The following is a 16,498-nucleotide window of genomic DNA, read 5'->3' on the forward strand; positions in this document are numbered from 1 at the left end:
TAACACCAACACATTAATGTACTGCAATCATGTGGAGGAAACTAGATATTTGCACAAAAGGATGTTCCATTTCATTTTCTCATTGTGCAATACCTGCAAAATCATCACACTTCATATCCATACAATAGTTTAAATGGCAAAATGTACACACATTCAGGATTATCATCCTTCTACTCTCAGAATTTAACTACCCACTTTATCTTCCCTTTTTCTTTTCTCTCCCATCAGTTCAGCATAGGTTTCTAACTTTTACATTTAAACCCACCATCCCAGGTTTCAAAACTTTTCAAACCCGTCCTCATATGAATGGTAAAGTTCTTCTATACTCTTGAGCCAATCTTTGATTGATGTGTTCTCCTGCAAACACCAAAACCTTGGGACAATCCCCTTTTGTGCATTCCAAATACTGGTGATTTCAGTATTATCTTGTTGTTAAATACTTTAGATCGCCTACCTGTCGAGGCTGTGATTGTGTATTCATTTGTGGGGTCTGTGGAGGCCCAAACACCACAGGGGCCGTAGGTGTGGGGAACTGCTGACAAGAAAAAAAGTATTTAGTAAACATCCTGGGGATCTGAAGTCAAAGTATCACAATAAAATATTACCCGCTTAGGTTTGGATTAAAGAGCCCATTCACACTGCAGCGACAAGACTCTACTACTTTGGGGGCGACTTGTGAAGTCCCGTGCACCGCGAGACTTCGGTGCGACTTGCAGGGACTTCATATAATGAATGTCTATGCAAGTCGCCCCGAGGTCGCCTCCAAGTAGTACAGGACCCTCTTTCTAAGTCGGAGCGACTTGTGTCGCTCCTATTAGAACGTGTCCTGTAGCAGTCAATGGATCGCGACTTGTCAGGTTGACAAGTCGCTCTAGTGTGAATGGAGCCTTAGGCTGTTTGATATTGGATTCTAGATATGGTGAACAACATGAGAATGAATGCAACCAACACAATGCTATGAGATAGGTTATGTACTTGGCAATTTCTGCAATTTCTGTATTGTTCTCTGTTAAAAAATGTTTTTTTTTTTCCTGTTTGTATTTTTTGTCTATAAATAAACCTTTTTCTGGACAAAAAAAAAAAAAAAGTATCAGAACTATGAGAAAGCACATGTTCCATTCATTGGGCATTCTATGTCCAAAACACAAAAAAAGAAAAAAAAAAGAAAGGGTCTGTGAGTAACTCCCTACTCCCCAGTGAGTGTCCAAACTGCAGCAGTATTTAACAAAAAAAAAAAAAAAAAAAAAAGATTTTGGACTTGCCTGCAAATTCCTTCTCTTGGAGTAGAGTACAGGACACTGGCTTGATATTAGGGATGCACCGATCCGACTTTTTTGGACCCGACACCGATATCTGGCGTTGTGAAATCGCCGATACCGAAACCAATCCGGAGCTACACACAAAGCAAGCAGCTGCAGTACAGAGCAAAGCCACTGCTTCATGTGTACGGCTCCTCCATTCGCAGGCGGAGTGCATCTTGTATCACTCCCCCTGTGAGCCGGACCTATACAGGAAGTAGCGGCTCCCATCCCATACTACTACTGCACCTAGTAAGGGATGGCTGAGCCGTTACCAAGCAAAAACCAGATCTGCCAGTGGATCGGTCAATGTTACTGATCCATCTAAAATGGCCATATCGGCGCAAATATCCGATCAGAATATCGGATCGGTGCATCCCTACTTGATATTCATAGACCCTGGGTTTCAGACTGTTACCATCAGGTGACTGAACAATGGAAAAGCTTTGAGAACATGCATACTCCCCTGATAACCCTACTCCACTTTAGAGTAATGGAGCAAGAACTTTGTGGCAAAAAGATACTACCAAAAGGGTTATTTACTTCTAAAAAGGAATGCAGACCATGCAACTTTTCTCATTAGAATACTGCAAGTGCATCAGCTGATTGTGAAAAAATGACCGTCCAGGTAATCCACCTTCCAAGTGTCCACTCCTAGGGTAAGGACAGCAAAGGTCAGTGGACAGTGTTTCTCTCCATAAGATCTGGCTTGCTTCCTTCAAGCCTACATGACTCCTTGATTGACAGACCAAAGCTGTGGCATCATCCAATTGCATCCTGTTTGGGTGTCCCTAAAGGGGAGGGGGGGGTTTGCTGCAGAGGCATTTTTACTGCTCTGAGGGTCAAGGTGGTGATGAGGTGCTTTGCTTCCTTGGGTGTCCATGTCGTTCCCTGAACTGTGAGATATTGGTACACTTCTTCCCAATCTGAGAAACTAGCACCTGTTATCAGCTTCCAGTAATATGGTAGAAATTACGCCCCATTCCTCAAGAAGTTGTAAACTCACCAAGGTAGGGAGTTCCTTGTTTTTTTTGGATAGAAGCATGTTTATTCCATGCCTACTAAATGTCTTGGAGAGGACTCAAAAGGAATTGGGAAATTGGAATGGCCTCAAGAGGCCAGCATGAGACCATGGGACACTTCTTTGATCAAGGCCTGAGCATGAGATACGAGAGACACCAGTTGGTTTTCTGGAAGACAGACTTCTGCTTGGGCCGAGTCTAGAATTGGGTTCGTGTAAAGCAGCCGATGGGAAGGCAGGAAAGCAGATTTTTGGAAATCGCACTAAACTGAAAGCCTAAAGTATCTGAATAGGCCTGTGGAAATATGCAGATATCTGGAAGAAAGAAGAGACCTTCAGAAGGAGGTTGTCTGGATCCATTGACCTGAATGTCTTAAGTTCTTAGAGCAGGAAGGGGCAAAAGGTACCTTTGTGAACACTCTGGGAGCAGAGGATAAGCCAAATGTCAGCGCGACAAACAGGAAATGTTTGCCTCCTACTGGTAAGCACAAAAAGTGAGGAGGAGATGGATAAAAGGGAATATGCAGACAGGCATCTTGGATGTCTACCGATGCCAGGTATTCCCAGTCTTAGAATGCTAGTTTCATATGAAGCTTTGGAACTTTTAGGATACGTTTTAGGGATTTTAGGTCCAGAATAAGACAAATATCTACATGGGATTTCAACACAATGAACAGGTTTAAATAGATTCCTTTGAACTTGACCTTCAAAGAGGTACTGGAATGAATACTGCCTTGGACAAAAGATGGTTCAGGATTTTCTCTAAATCCGACTGACCTTGAGCAGACTTTGGTTCATTTGAAAGAAGAAAGCCAGGGTAGGGAGTTGAGGCCCTGTATTTTCAGGAAGTACAAGCCCTCGAAGAATGGGATTTTAGAGCCTTCCTTTGGCCCCTTTCACACAAAAGATCCAAATCAGATCCACCTGTAAGTTTTTTAGGCGGACCTGATCAGATCCTCCATGCATCCCTATGGGGAAGCGGATGTCAGTGGTGACATGTCCGCTGCCATCCGCATCCGATCCTGTCCGTGAAATCCGGACGGATGGAAACTCTATTTTCCATCCGTCCAGATGATTGGATGAGAGCGGATAGGCAGTCCGCTCTCATCCGATTCCCCCATAGAGAGCAGTGGGGCTCTGACACCTCCCTCTCCGCACACAGAGCGGAGAGGGAGCTGTCACCTTCCTGCTCAGCTGGGATCAGCGAATCGATCCCCCGCTGAGCAGCACGGAGTCCGCCGACGGAGGCGGACCGTGTGAAAGAGCCCTTAATGGAAGAAGGAACTTTCCTTTGACATCTTTGATGAATTTGTCAAGTGCCTTACAAAAGGGATGTCCTAAAGAGGACATAGGTGAGGCATCTTACAGACTGCTTCTGCTGACCAAGCTTTCAACCACAAGATTCAGTGCATGTGAACAGAAAGCCATTCTGGAGATTTGTATCATGACTTGTTCTAGGGAATACAGGATTCCCGGTGGCTGTTCAATGGCCAAATTTAATTGGCTGCGGTTAGACAAATAGAAATTGCAGAAGTGGACCTGTGAGAATAAAGAGAGCCTTTAAGAGCCCATTCACACTAGCACGGCTTGTGAGGCGACTTGTGTAGCCCCAGGTCGCTTGACATAACAAAGCAATGTTAATCAATCAGTGCCATCTTAATTGGCACTACTGAAGTCGCTCCGAATTCAGAAAAGGGTCCTGTACTACTTTGAGGCGACCTGTGATCCGACTGTCCCATATACTTCAATGGGAGTCGCCTCCTTATCTTAATTGAAGCGACTTGTTATCAGACTTTCCAGGAAGAAGAAAGATTAGCCAGGCATTCCCCACAGACAAAGTCCCAAGTCTCTTCCCAAGTCTCTTCCCAAGTCTCTTCCCAAGTCTCTTCCCAAGTCTCTTCCCAAGTCTCTTCCCAAGTCTCTTCCCAAGTCTCTTCCCAAGTCTCTTCCCAAGTCTCTTCCCAAGTCTCTTCCCAAGTCTCTTCCCAAGTCTCTTCCCAAGTCTCTTCCCAAGTCTCTTCCCAAGTCTCTTCCCAAGTCTCTTCCCAAGTCTCTTCCCAAGTCTCTTCCCAAGTCTCTTCCCAAGTCTCTTCCCAAGTCTCTTCCCAAGTCTCTTCCCAAGTCTCTTCCCAAGTCTCTTCCCAAGTCTCTTCCCAAGTCTCTTCCCAAGTCTCTTCCCAAGTCTCTTCCCAAGTCTCTTCCCAAGTCTCTTCCCAAGTCTCTTCCCAAGTCTCTTCCCAAGTCTCTTCCCAAGTCTCTTCCCAAGTCTCTTCCCAAGTCTCTAAACAAGTCTCTAAACAAGTCTCTTCCCAAGTCTCTAAACAAGTCTCTAAACAAGTCTCTAAACAAGTCTCTAAACAAGTCTCTAAACAAGTCTCTAAACAAGTCTCTAAACAAGTCTCTAAACAAGTCTCTAAACAAGTCTCTAAACAAGTCTCTAAACAAGTCTCTAAACAAGTCTCTAAACAAGTCTCTAAACAAGTCTCTAAACAAGTCTCTAAACAAGTCTCTAAACAAGTCTCTAAACAAGTCTCTAAACAAGTCTCTAAACAAGTCTCTAAACAAGTCTCTAAACAAGTCTCTAAACAAGTCTCTAAACAAGTCTCTAAACAAGTCTCTAAACAAGTCTCTTCAAGTCACGGGGCAACTTTCTGGTCGTGGTAGTGCTCTAAAGGTGTCACAAAACCATTGTCGGCAGAATCTTTGAACAAATAAATGTCTTCTAGAGCTGCAGAAAGATGCTTAAAACTGAAAAGAAAAAAAAGGAAGGGTCTACTAGCAGAACAGGCCACTTTTTGTGAACTTTTTCCACTGCTCAGCAATAAATTGCTTGAGGTGAAAATCTTTTCTGGTTTGATGCAATGGTCATGGATTATCTATTATTCAGATGGAGGACAATCAGATGCAACAATGCCGAGGCTTTTGCACACAGCAATAGCAAGCATATCAAGGTTGTCAACCATATTGCTGGAAGCTGTATCAGGTGTATAGGAATTAGACTAGGGTTCAGGCAGTGGGGTTGGAGGAGGATCTGGTGTGTGTCCTGAACAGCAATGGATGTATTTATCCATTAGTTGCCTGAAAAACTGACATAATTGCCTGTCCGAAATGAAGCTAGAATTGGATGCAGAGACCAGTATGAATATGCTCCTGCTCCGGTGCAAGGAAAGCATCGTCGCCAAGCTGTTTTGAGCATTGTGCAAGCCTTTGGCAGAGAATATTCACCTGAGGTTTGCTGCAGTTTCCTTGTGTCTAGTTTCTGCCACTGCCATCAGAGCCGGTATTCCCCTGTGGGGTACTCATGGAGTAGGTTGCAGAATTATGGTAAGAGTGCCCGAGAAGGAATATGCAGCAACAAAGTAGTGAACATCCTGTAGCAAAGTCCTCATAGAAAAAGGGCAGGAGGAAGTGCCTGTGTACCCTATAAGGGTGGAAATTGTAGTAAAGTGTGTGACCAAAGGTGTGAAGGTCTTTCATCCAAGACTAAGCTCAGAGTAGTTGAACTTTATAAGTGAATACGTTTCCAAAACAAATCTGGTTTCCTGAGAGTTTTACCATGTAAATATATCAGGATGCACATTAAAAGTTTGAAGTAATAGAGATATTTGGTCTCATACTTTGTGGGCCACCAGTAATGTTCTAAGAAAGCAGGGTGTCTCCTGTGTTACCTTTCCATGTTTGCTGGTCCCTAAATAGGGCCCCGGCTTCACCAGTCACAGTGGGAATACCCCCAGAGGGATCTTCAGGGTCTGGGTTCTGATATGAATGGACCACAGCGCTGAAACTGTAAAGTATAATGGGGCAAGCTACACACACACACACACACTGCACCAAGGTGAGCGTTCACATAGGATTGATTGAGTGCCCAAAGTAACATTACAGCCTGGGTATGGCTCCCAAGGTTTTACCAAGGCTGCCCCAAGCTGGATGCAATAATTTTATTGTTGTAAAAAGACAGTGAACTGTTGAATGAAGAGTACGAAGAACAATATGTAAATAGTTAAGCGAAGAGGCATTTCTCCCCAAAAAGGAGCAAAGAGGCATTTCTCCCCAAAAGGAGCAGAGGTCCATGACCTCAGAACACTGAAAATACATTCTCTAACCCTGGTTTGTCACCAAAATGAATACCTCTCAAATGACAGAAAAAAAAAAAAAAAACAGAATTTTTGTAAGAACTTATCGGAAAATTCTTTTCCAAGTTCTGACAGTCGCCGCCCCTTCCAATTAGCTTTCACTAGTGGGTAATGGCGCCCTCTGCAGGAGCAAGCTAGGCAGTTTTAAATGTTAATAAAAATCTTACTACACTTAGGCACACCTCCAGGGGGCCGTCCCACAGCCATTATCCTGATCCAGTTACCACTGTCCCTCATTTTGTAGCAAGCAGTACCGGAAGGCAATAACCCAAGAGCCAAGAGGTGCGGGGGCAGCGACTGTCGCATGACTCAGAAAAGAATTTTACGGTAAGTTCTTACAAAAATTATATTTTCTCTTAAGTCCTCTGACAGTCACCTCCCCTTCAATTAGCTTTCACTAGTGGGATGTCCCAAAGCAGTGTAGGTGTGAGGGGTGGGAAGACGCAACCTTCCGAAAAGGTAATGCATCAACCAGGCCAGAAAAAACAACCAACAGGACAACAAAGCTCAAAACAGGAGCTAACCCTGAATAAAAAAACACCCCAGGAAGAGACCGAAAAAAAAAAACATGTCTCTTCAAACAACCGCCCAACTCAAAACCTTGCAGCCAAAAGGAAGCATCCCGTGGAAGTGTGCACAGACAACCCGGTCACCGCTTTGCACACCTGAGCCACAGAAGCCTGACGGCAAAAAGCCCAAGGGGCACTGACAGCTCTAGTAGAATGAGCCTTTATAGGGAAAGGCTGAACCTGACCAATGACAGAAAAGGCCTGAAAAATCGTCTGTCTGATCCACTTAGAAATGGTTGCAGCCGAACCCTTCAGAGGTCCCTCAGGAAGGACAGAGAATCAGACTTCCTAAAAGACTCTGTGGCAGACAGATAACCCTGACCGCCTGGACCACATCCAAGGAATGCAAGGTAGATGCCTTGGGATGCTTGGGGTTCACACAAAGCGAAGGTAACACTATATCCTCATTGGAACTGGAAAGTCGACACCACCTCGGGGAGAAAAGACTGAGTGGGTCGCAGAACCACTTTATCCCTATGAACCACCAGATAAGGCGAACGGCAAGACAGAGCCACCAGAAAGGCAACCCTCTGGAACACCACAGGCAGAGGAATGCCTCTGATCTTCTGAAAGGAGGCCGTTGTAAAACAGATAACACCAAATTCAGGTCCCAGTGAGGCAAAGGAGCCTTCCTCGGGGGAGCTAGATGCCGCACCCCTTGGATAAAGGTGCAAATCAAGAAATTAGTCGCCAAGGGATGCTAGAACAGAATGGCTAAGGCCGACAACTGTATTGTGGTCAGTGCCAAACATTGATCCACACCTTCCTGCAGGAAGGCCAAGATCCTTGTCACCCAAAAGGAGCGTGGATGAAACCCTTGCGACTTGCACCAGGCAATACACGTCTTCCAGGTGCGATAATACATTTTTCTAGAGGCAGCTTATCGAGCCTTCAGTAAGGTAGGAAAGACAGCATACGGGAGACCCTTGTCTCCCAAGACCTGGCTTTCAACAGCCATGCCGTCAAAGCCAGAGACTAAAGCAGGATGGAAGATTGGCCCTTGAGACAGAAGATAGTCTCTCAGCAGAAGCCGCCAGGGAGGCTTGGCAACCATCTGCACAATGTCTACCAAGACCGATGCAGCCAGTCTGGGGCTACCAGAATGACCTGCCTCCGCTCCGACGCCAACCTGCAGGGGAATCGTGATAACAGTTGAATCGGAGGGTAGGCATAAGTCCGCCGATACCAGTGCCAAGGCACCACTAACGCTTCCGTGGCGTCCAGAGGATTGAGGGTTCCGGCCACGAACCTTCCCACCTGGTTAGTGAGACGGGACATGAACAGGTCCAAGTCCGGACACCCCCACCAGGCACACCGGAGGCGAAACACCTCCGGATGCAGGGACCATTCTCCCTGGTCCAGGGTCTGGCGACTCAAAGTGCGCCAGCCAGTTGAGTACCCAATCCGGGTAACTCTGAAGCCGAGATGACCAATGGCACATGCAGAGTTTGATCGCACGGAGCTCCAAGACGTTAAACGGTAAGGAGGCGTCCGACCACGTCCCCTGGGCATAAAGCGTGCCCAGAACACCAACCCAGCTCGACAGACTGGCATCCGTAGTGAGCACCGTCCACAGCAGAGGCTGGAAGGACTTGCCTTGTGACAGGAGCCACCACAAAAGATTCCATCTTGCGAGGTGGCTCAGAGAAATCCACCTGGCCCACGACTGAGGTGTTCTGTCCCACCTGGCAAGGATCTCTGCTTGCAGAGTTTGAGTAAAATTGAGCAGATGGGATGGCTTCGAAAGCCGAAACCATCAGACCCAGGGACTGCATACAGGCCCGTAGAGAGGCGAGATTGTTGTCCGAGGGACCTGATCTCGTCCCACAGGGTCCGGAGCTGGTCTTCCGGGAGAAAAGACATTCGCCTAAGCGGAGTCCAGGACCATCCCCAGGTACGGGAGGGGAACCGAAAGAGTCAGTGCCGACACATGAAAGTTGATGGTCCATCCGAACTCCAGGAGCGTCTGAACCGCGACCGACAGATTGCTCACCAAAGTTGCACATGAGCTCGACCTCACCTGGAGGCCGGCCAGATAACAGAGGACCGCAATCCCCTCTAAACACAGCAAAGCCAGCACTGGAGCCAAAACCTTGGTGAATACCCTGGGAACCGACGTGAGACTGAAGGGCAATGCCAAACTGGTAATGCTCCTCTGCCACCGCGAAGCAGAGATAACTCTGATGAACCTCGTAGATAGGGATGTGAAGATACGCATCCTTCCAAGTCGATGGAGGCCAGGAAGTCCCCTGGACTGAACGACGTCACCACAGACGCGATTGATTCCATCCCGAACTTCTGTACCCTCACAAAGCGGTACAGAGACTTTAGGACCAAAATCAGACGCATTGCACCGTCTTTTCTGGGCACCGTGAACAGGTTGGAATAAAACCAGTGAAACCTGTCCCGCAGAGGGACCGGCACGATAACTTCTTGGCCAAGAAAATCTTGCACCGCCCCCATGAGATCTCTGAAAGGATCGGGAGCAGACGGAGATTTGATGGAAAGAACCTGTCTGCGGGGCAAGATTGAAACTTGATCTTGTACCCTGAACCAATCAGTTCGTGAACCCACCTGCCCTGAAATCGGGACAACCACAGTTCCTGAAAAAAAACGCAGACGTCCCCCCACCCCTGAAACGGATGAGGGCGTCCCTTCAGGAAGAGGTGGGCTGGGCCACCAAACCGGCCCAACCGACCTTGGGCTTACCAGACCACAGCTTCTTGTGACCACCTGAGGGCCTGAAGGCTATTCCTTTATCCTGAGCCCCGAAGGCATGAAATGACCCACGCTGAGCTGTAAAAGAAGGCCCCCACCTAGCGCGGGTGGACTTTCCCTTAGAGGCGTGGGGCAAAAGACTACTCTTACCCCCCGTAAGCCCCTTGATCAACTCACCCAGAGTGTCCCAAAAAAGACAGACAACTCCCCACATAAGGAACGTCAGACAGTCTTTTTGGAAGCGTGGGTAGCCGACCAGCTTTTCAGCCAAATAATGCGGCGGACCGCGACCCCGACCGAAGACAGCCGAGCGACTAACAGAGCCTTTTCCAAGGCAGCGTCACACAGGTACCACCCGGCCTGGGTCATTTGATCCACCATGTCAAGGGCAGTCGAAGGGCGCCGACTCTGCCAATAGGGTGCTCTGAAGCACCTTGGACCATGCCGTGACAGCCTGAGAGCCCATCACCGAGGCAAACACTGGCTTGAGCAGGGAGCCCACCACCAAATACATGTGGCGGGAAAGCGCCTCCAAACGCCTGCCGGATCCTTTAACACCGGAGAGTCCTCCACCGGCATCAAGGTGGATGTATTTTGCCTAGAAATAGTGTGGTCCACCTTAGATGACACCGTCCAACGTTTGTCCACACCATACTCAAAGGGATAGCGTTCATGAAATCGGAAACCCGAAGGCAGCCAGCTTACTTGACTGAGATGGCCCATAGTCAAGATTCAGAGTCTTCTTAATGGAACTAATAAGTGCATCCATCACAGCGCATTCCCGCGCCACCGAGGAGGAAGACTCCTCCTCCTCCCCCCTTGGAAAGTGAGGGCAGGGACCCCTCCGGGAGGACGTTGTCCTTGACAACCAAATCAGGCTATGAGATCGAGGACTAGGATTGCATAGGCCATTTTTAAGAAGTGCGTGCAGACATCAGCAGATCCACCTCAGACGCCAAAGTCGCAAGAACAGCAGATAATGAGGCCTTGGAAGAGGATTCAGGAGTACCTGAAGCCACAACTAAGTCTGTGGGGAATTTGTGATCCTGGGAGTCCATCTTTGCAATTAAAAATTAATGGGATGCTGGCCTTTTAAAACGGCGGTTCCCGCGGACCCCCACTTGCACTACTTGAAGAGCCCCTTCAGAAAAGGCAATAGCCACAAGAGAAAACAGTTTTAACAGTAAAAATTCCCCCAAGTGTCAGTATTTGCCACACGCTGCTCAGTAAAAAAAAAAAAAAAAAAAAAAAAAAAAAAAGGAAAGGAAGGGAGGGAGGGAGGAAGTGACCTCACACCCATAGAGGCCTATGCCCGCCCTGAGCCACAAAACAATGGTGCCTAATGAAAGTCAATGGGAGGAATCACAGGCACAATGGCCGCTGCCCTTACTAGGCATTTGCCCACATCCAAGATGGCGCCCGATCGGCGCTGAGACAAGGCGCTAAAATGGCTGCTGCCCCTACAAGGAGCCCAGACGGCCCGCCCTTATCCAAGATGGCGGCCGCACTAAACGCCGCCAAAGACAGCATACACACGATCTGGCCACCACAGGGGACCCCAGAGAACCCCTTGATGCTATGGAGCTGAGAAACTGAGACGCTAGGTCCCAACAGGGAAGAGCTAGCCTACTCCTGACGCTAGGCAGCATAAAACTGAGGGACAGTGGTAACGATCAGGATAATGGCTGTGGGATGGCCCCCTGGAGGTGTGCCTAAGTATAGAAAGTTTATTAACATTTAAAACTGCCTAGCTTGCTATTGCATAGGGCACAATTACCCACTAGTGAAGGAGACTGTCAGAACGCAAGAGAAAAAAAATGTTTTTTTTTAGTAGTTTGGAAATATAATAAAAAAATGATATATACCTGTGGGAGTCCAGGGGAAGGGGCAGTAGGGGGTCCTCCTATAGGCTGAGTAGCTTTGCTCATCTCATGTGCTGCTGCATAGGGTCCCCCGTAAGGTCTATGGAAGACAAAATATATACATATTTACAGTCAAACATTGAACACCCTGGTTGAATTAAAAACATGAAATGACACCACACTTAAAAAAAAAAAAAAAAATAAAGAATCCAAGGCCACCAAGAGCCGTTTAAAGGCACTGGGAAAACCCCTTAGGTGTTTAACCCCTTATCGCCACCAAAAGCACAGCTTTGCGGTTCAGGTACCCCGATCACTAAATAGCTACTGCACGTTTCCTAGAATGAAAATATTGACCATAGTTTAGGTTTTAAGTGTAATTCTACCTCTTCCTGTGCCACACTTATTAGCTGAGCAGCTGCCCATCATAGTGATAGGCAAACAGCAGTGCATAATGTTTGAGATGGGGCCCAGTTCTTGACCTGAAAGCATTGCATATTTTTGAATTTTGAAACACTAAGGCTACTACGTTCACATGTGGGCGTAGCGGATCACTGGCAGAATCACCGTGATTCTGCCCGTGATCCGGAATCATTGCAAATCGCGGGACGCCTGTGCGATGCCTGTGATTTGCAATGGCACCCCAAACTCTGAAATGTTGCCGCGATTTCCGCCTGCCGAAACGCTGTAACATCACGCAAACAGAATCGCGGGACGCATGACGCCCAAAAAGGTACAGGAGCTTCTTTTGTGCGTCATGCGTCCCGCGATTCTGCCCGCGATCCGCTACGCCCACATGTGAACGTAGCCTTAAAGTATTTATAACCTTCGTTTAGCTCCCCCTGCTACAATGTTAGAAATAAAAATGTTAATAGAAACAGCAGTGCCATGAAGTTTAATGCATGCGCTTTGATACGGATTCACCAGGAATATTAAAAAGGTAAATATATGCACATTACACACAACAGGGAATAAAGTACAAGATATTTCTATGAACTGCAGGTAAATGTTGCCCTATCCGGAGAATACCTGTGCCAACTCTGCATACCACCTACACAGTCCAAAAACCAAAATAGTCTGTATCAAACAAAATTGATCCAAAGTACACATGGAAACTGGTCCATATCAATTTCAAACACTTCAGCCTAAGTGGAGCACTGTTTTTTCTTTAACCTCCATAGTCTGGCCTGGAGACTGAGGTAGACAAGCCTTATAGAAGTCTTTGGGTCTCTACTATGCAGGCATGGCCCAGAAGAGGTTTTGCAGTGTCGGATGTCAACACACACTGGAGGCTGTGGGCGTAGAATCTCAGAATCATGTATTTTGGGCGTTTGGTCAGCAAAAAAAAAAAAAAAAAGGTGGGGGGGGGGGTGGTTTGGACGTTAAGAGGATTTTTTTTTTTCGGGGGGGGGGGGGTAAGGGTTAAAACCACAACGTTTTTGTTCTTCGGCATGGATGCACTTTAAGAAAAAAAAAAAAATTACAGTGAAGCACAATGGATTTTTTTATGCATTCTTGATGCCCTATATCAAAACCCTATAAAAATGTACAAAGAGTAATTTACACATGGACTCTTGATGCTTACTCTGGGAAAAGCACATGTGCTTTAAATGTGCATGCTACACTAGTATTTCACAACTCAAATAACCTACAGTTCCAGAAGAAGCTCCAGGCCACATGAGTTCACTCCCACTATTCAGAAAGTGGAAAAGCAAAGGCCCACTGTCTGCATATTCTCTGTTACCTGCTGCTAACACACACAAAGGAATTCAAGGACTGGGCTATTGACCTCGTGTCCAAACAAGGAACGATGGTGACAACTTTGTCAGTACACAAAAGCTGCTGATTAACAAAGTATTCAAAGCTTGAACAACTGTATGTGTATGTATGTTATGCCATATATATATATATATATATATATATATATATATATATATATATATATATATATATATATATATATATATATATATATATATATCTATATCTATATATATATCTATATATCTATATCTATATATATATCTATATCTCACGATTCTATTAAAAAAGGCACCCCTGGAATCGCACTTTCATAAAATACACACAAATTAAAAAAATAAAAAACAAATGCAGTTTGGGGAATGGGAGCACTAACACCCATTTTAGACATTGCAGATCAAGCTAAATGTAGAGCCAGCAGAAGAACTAAGGTGCACCGAATAGAAATTTTGGTGCTGAAACTGAAAATTCAGGATGCACTTGGCCGAAAACCAAAAATGATAGTTCTTAAAAAATATATAATTGTATATTTGCCTTTTAATCATTATGAATTTAAATAAATAAAAAAAAATGTATTGTCAGCTATCACTGACACCTTTAGCGCAAGAAAAGCTCAGGAAAAATGCATCCCTTTAAATTCTATGTAGGTCTTGTCTTCACACTGGTCTGTTGGGTTTCCTTGTGGTGTTAAAAATCCTACTTGCTGCATTTTTTTGTCTGTTAAAAAAAAAAAAAACGCACCAAACACCTCCCACTGAAATGCATTGAAACGCAGCAAGAACACATTACAAACACACCGTAAAAATTGTTGGAAAGAGGGATGGCACACTACGGTGTGGAAATTAGCCATACATCATAAGTCAAAACACTGGCAAAAAGTCTTGACAAGTCTTGACAAAAGCGCATGCGCACGAAACATGTAGTTACGGCAACCAGAAGCTTGCGCCCCATCTTTTACATTCGGTCAGCGTTCCAGCACTTCCGGTGACGTGATCCAAGGGGACATTTGCGGCAATAGCGGCTGATCCGGCATTCGGTCCGTGTAGCACACAGCACTCGAACCGTCACATCGATCCGCATTGGCGTTCCTCTGGACCCCCGGGATTTCACACTCCCCCTCCCACCTTTGTGTTTGGGCCATCCTGCTCTTCAAGGCATGGGACTCCCACAGCACCCCAGAGTGACACCGGAGACTCCAGGACTGGTTTGTTTTTAATCTTCATTAATAAAAATTCTACGATACCCTTCTACTAACACTTTTTGCCAGTGTTTTGACTTATGACCTTAGATTGTAAGCTCCTTGAGGGCAGGGACTGATGTGAATGTGCAATGTATATGTAAAGCGTTGTGTAAATTAACAGCGCTATACAAGTACCTGAAATAAATAATAAAATGATGTATGGCTAATTTCCACACCGTAGTGCGCCATCCCTCTTTCCAACAATTTTTACAGTTTGCACATCATTTTGTGTCAGATACCGTGACACCTAGGCTGCCAAATCCCTATTGGTTCCACCCTTTACCCCACAGCCATTTGGTATCACGACCCCACAGGAACACATCCAAGGGACTAGCACCAGGGCAATTTTTTGTTTGACATTACAAACACACCGGTTACGTTTTTGATGCAGTTTTAAGAAATCACAGGACCTATGAAAAACACACCATAAGGCACAGTAAAATGGCATGCGTTTTCGGCACCTTTTTCCTCCCCTTTGCAAAATGCCGATAACCCTATTGACGGTGTTGGTGCATCTCTAGGAAGCAAAATCTGACCCAATTACCCCATTGATCGTGCAGAAATTAGGGTAGTTGAAGAGAAACTCCTCAACTTCTTTAGCCATACATGGATGGAAATTCAGCCTGTCTCTGCTGAACTGGCCAAATCCCATTCTATTCAAGTCCAGTATTACTGTCTGAACAGTTAATAAAAGAGCCATTGTTAACAGATTTTAAACCTGACTGACTATGCTTGAGGCTCCATTCACACCAGCTTAAAAAACATGTTCCTAGTGGCAGTTTTTGAGCATTTTTTTTCCTGCTTCTAGAAGCAAATGGTATTATCCTATGTGTCCATGCACACTATTTTTAGTCTATAAGTGATTCTTTGAAGTTTCAGCTACTAGGAGCAGGGCAAAAAAAAACACTATTTTTGCATTTTTAAGAGCGATTTGCCAGCAGGACAAAAATGCCATTATGAGCATTTGTCATCCAGCTTTTTTTTTTTTTTTAGCTTAAAGTGTGCATGGAGCCTGAATGCAGTAGTCAGAGGCTCTCAATTCTAGACTGTCTAGTAAGAATCCCAAATAGGTTTAGGATTGTGGCAGTACATTTTAACAGAACTATATATGGGCTCATGCACGAGTATAGAGTTCAGATATGTACAGTTTTATATATGGACCTGATTGTAGAAGTATTGTAGGGCTATGGGCCTATGCACCAGGGTGCATTGTTGTCAGTATTCCCCATAGCACCGAGTTGCAAAACCCTAAAGAAAAACAAAAACTGTGCCCACTGTTTGATTTTGTCATGGTCTGCATGTAAATAATTGTGCGGCCATTTGCATGCATACCACATAAATGGACATTGCCCATGCGCTGCCTGCTAGGTCTTTGTGGATGCTTATATCTACCCCTTGGCCTTAAAGCAGTCAGTCATTCACTAGGCAGTGGCAATGAAGAATAACCTGGTCTGTCTTTCCTTTATTCCAAATGACACTGTTATACGTATCTACTCTAGACAGACATACGCATTATGACTGGGATGAAACGTTTGCACTACAGGCCCGATTCACACAAATGCAGGTCAGGGAACACGTGCCAAGTACATAACCATCCCTGACCCGCAGGCATTCCATTTTAATGGTATCCCCACGCATTAGGAAAGTGGTGCATTTTAGAGTGCAGCAAACTGCAAGGTGGCATGGCACCATGCTGTTCCGTGTGGCCACATTTTGAAGAAAAAAATAAAAAATAAACCAGGGTCAGTGACATTTTTCCTACGGGTACAGCAGTCCCATTGATAAAAAAATGGGCTGCTGTGCCCACACAAATGCGGCACGTAGGACCTGCATTAGTCTGAACCTAGATGGGTTCTTCATGCCAAGCTTTGTCTATTCATTTAAATGGGCTGCTAAACC

General features: G+C 45.7%; 1 protein-coding gene across 5 annotated transcripts in view; it reads right to left on the bottom strand.

Moving 5' to 3' along the window:
• Positions 1–16,498, bottom strand: part of EIF4G1 (eukaryotic translation initiation factor 4 gamma 1) — a 179,230-nt gene that overhangs the window by 107,857 nt on the left and 54,875 nt on the right. For 3 of the 5 annotated variants that reach the window (XM_082249781.1, XM_082249779.1, XM_082249778.1), the window contains exons 2-3: positions 11,605–11,701; positions 455–535 (exon numbers count right to left, since the gene is read on the bottom strand). In XM_082249781.1, coding sequence (XP_082105907.1) covers positions 455–535; positions 11,605–11,667 — 144 coding nt within the window. In that variant the 5' untranslated portion in view covers positions 11,668–11,701. The remainder of the gene's footprint in view (positions 1–454; positions 536–11,604; positions 11,702–16,498) is intronic. The other 2 variants (XM_082249782.1, XM_082249780.1) reach the window with 1 other exon arrangement.

Source organism: Pelophylax lessonae (genome assembly GCF_965119305.1).
Source record: "Pelophylax lessonae genome assembly, chromosome: 3".
NCBI classification, from domain to species: domain Eukaryota; kingdom Metazoa; phylum Chordata; class Amphibia; order Anura; family Ranidae; genus Pelophylax; species Pelophylax lessonae.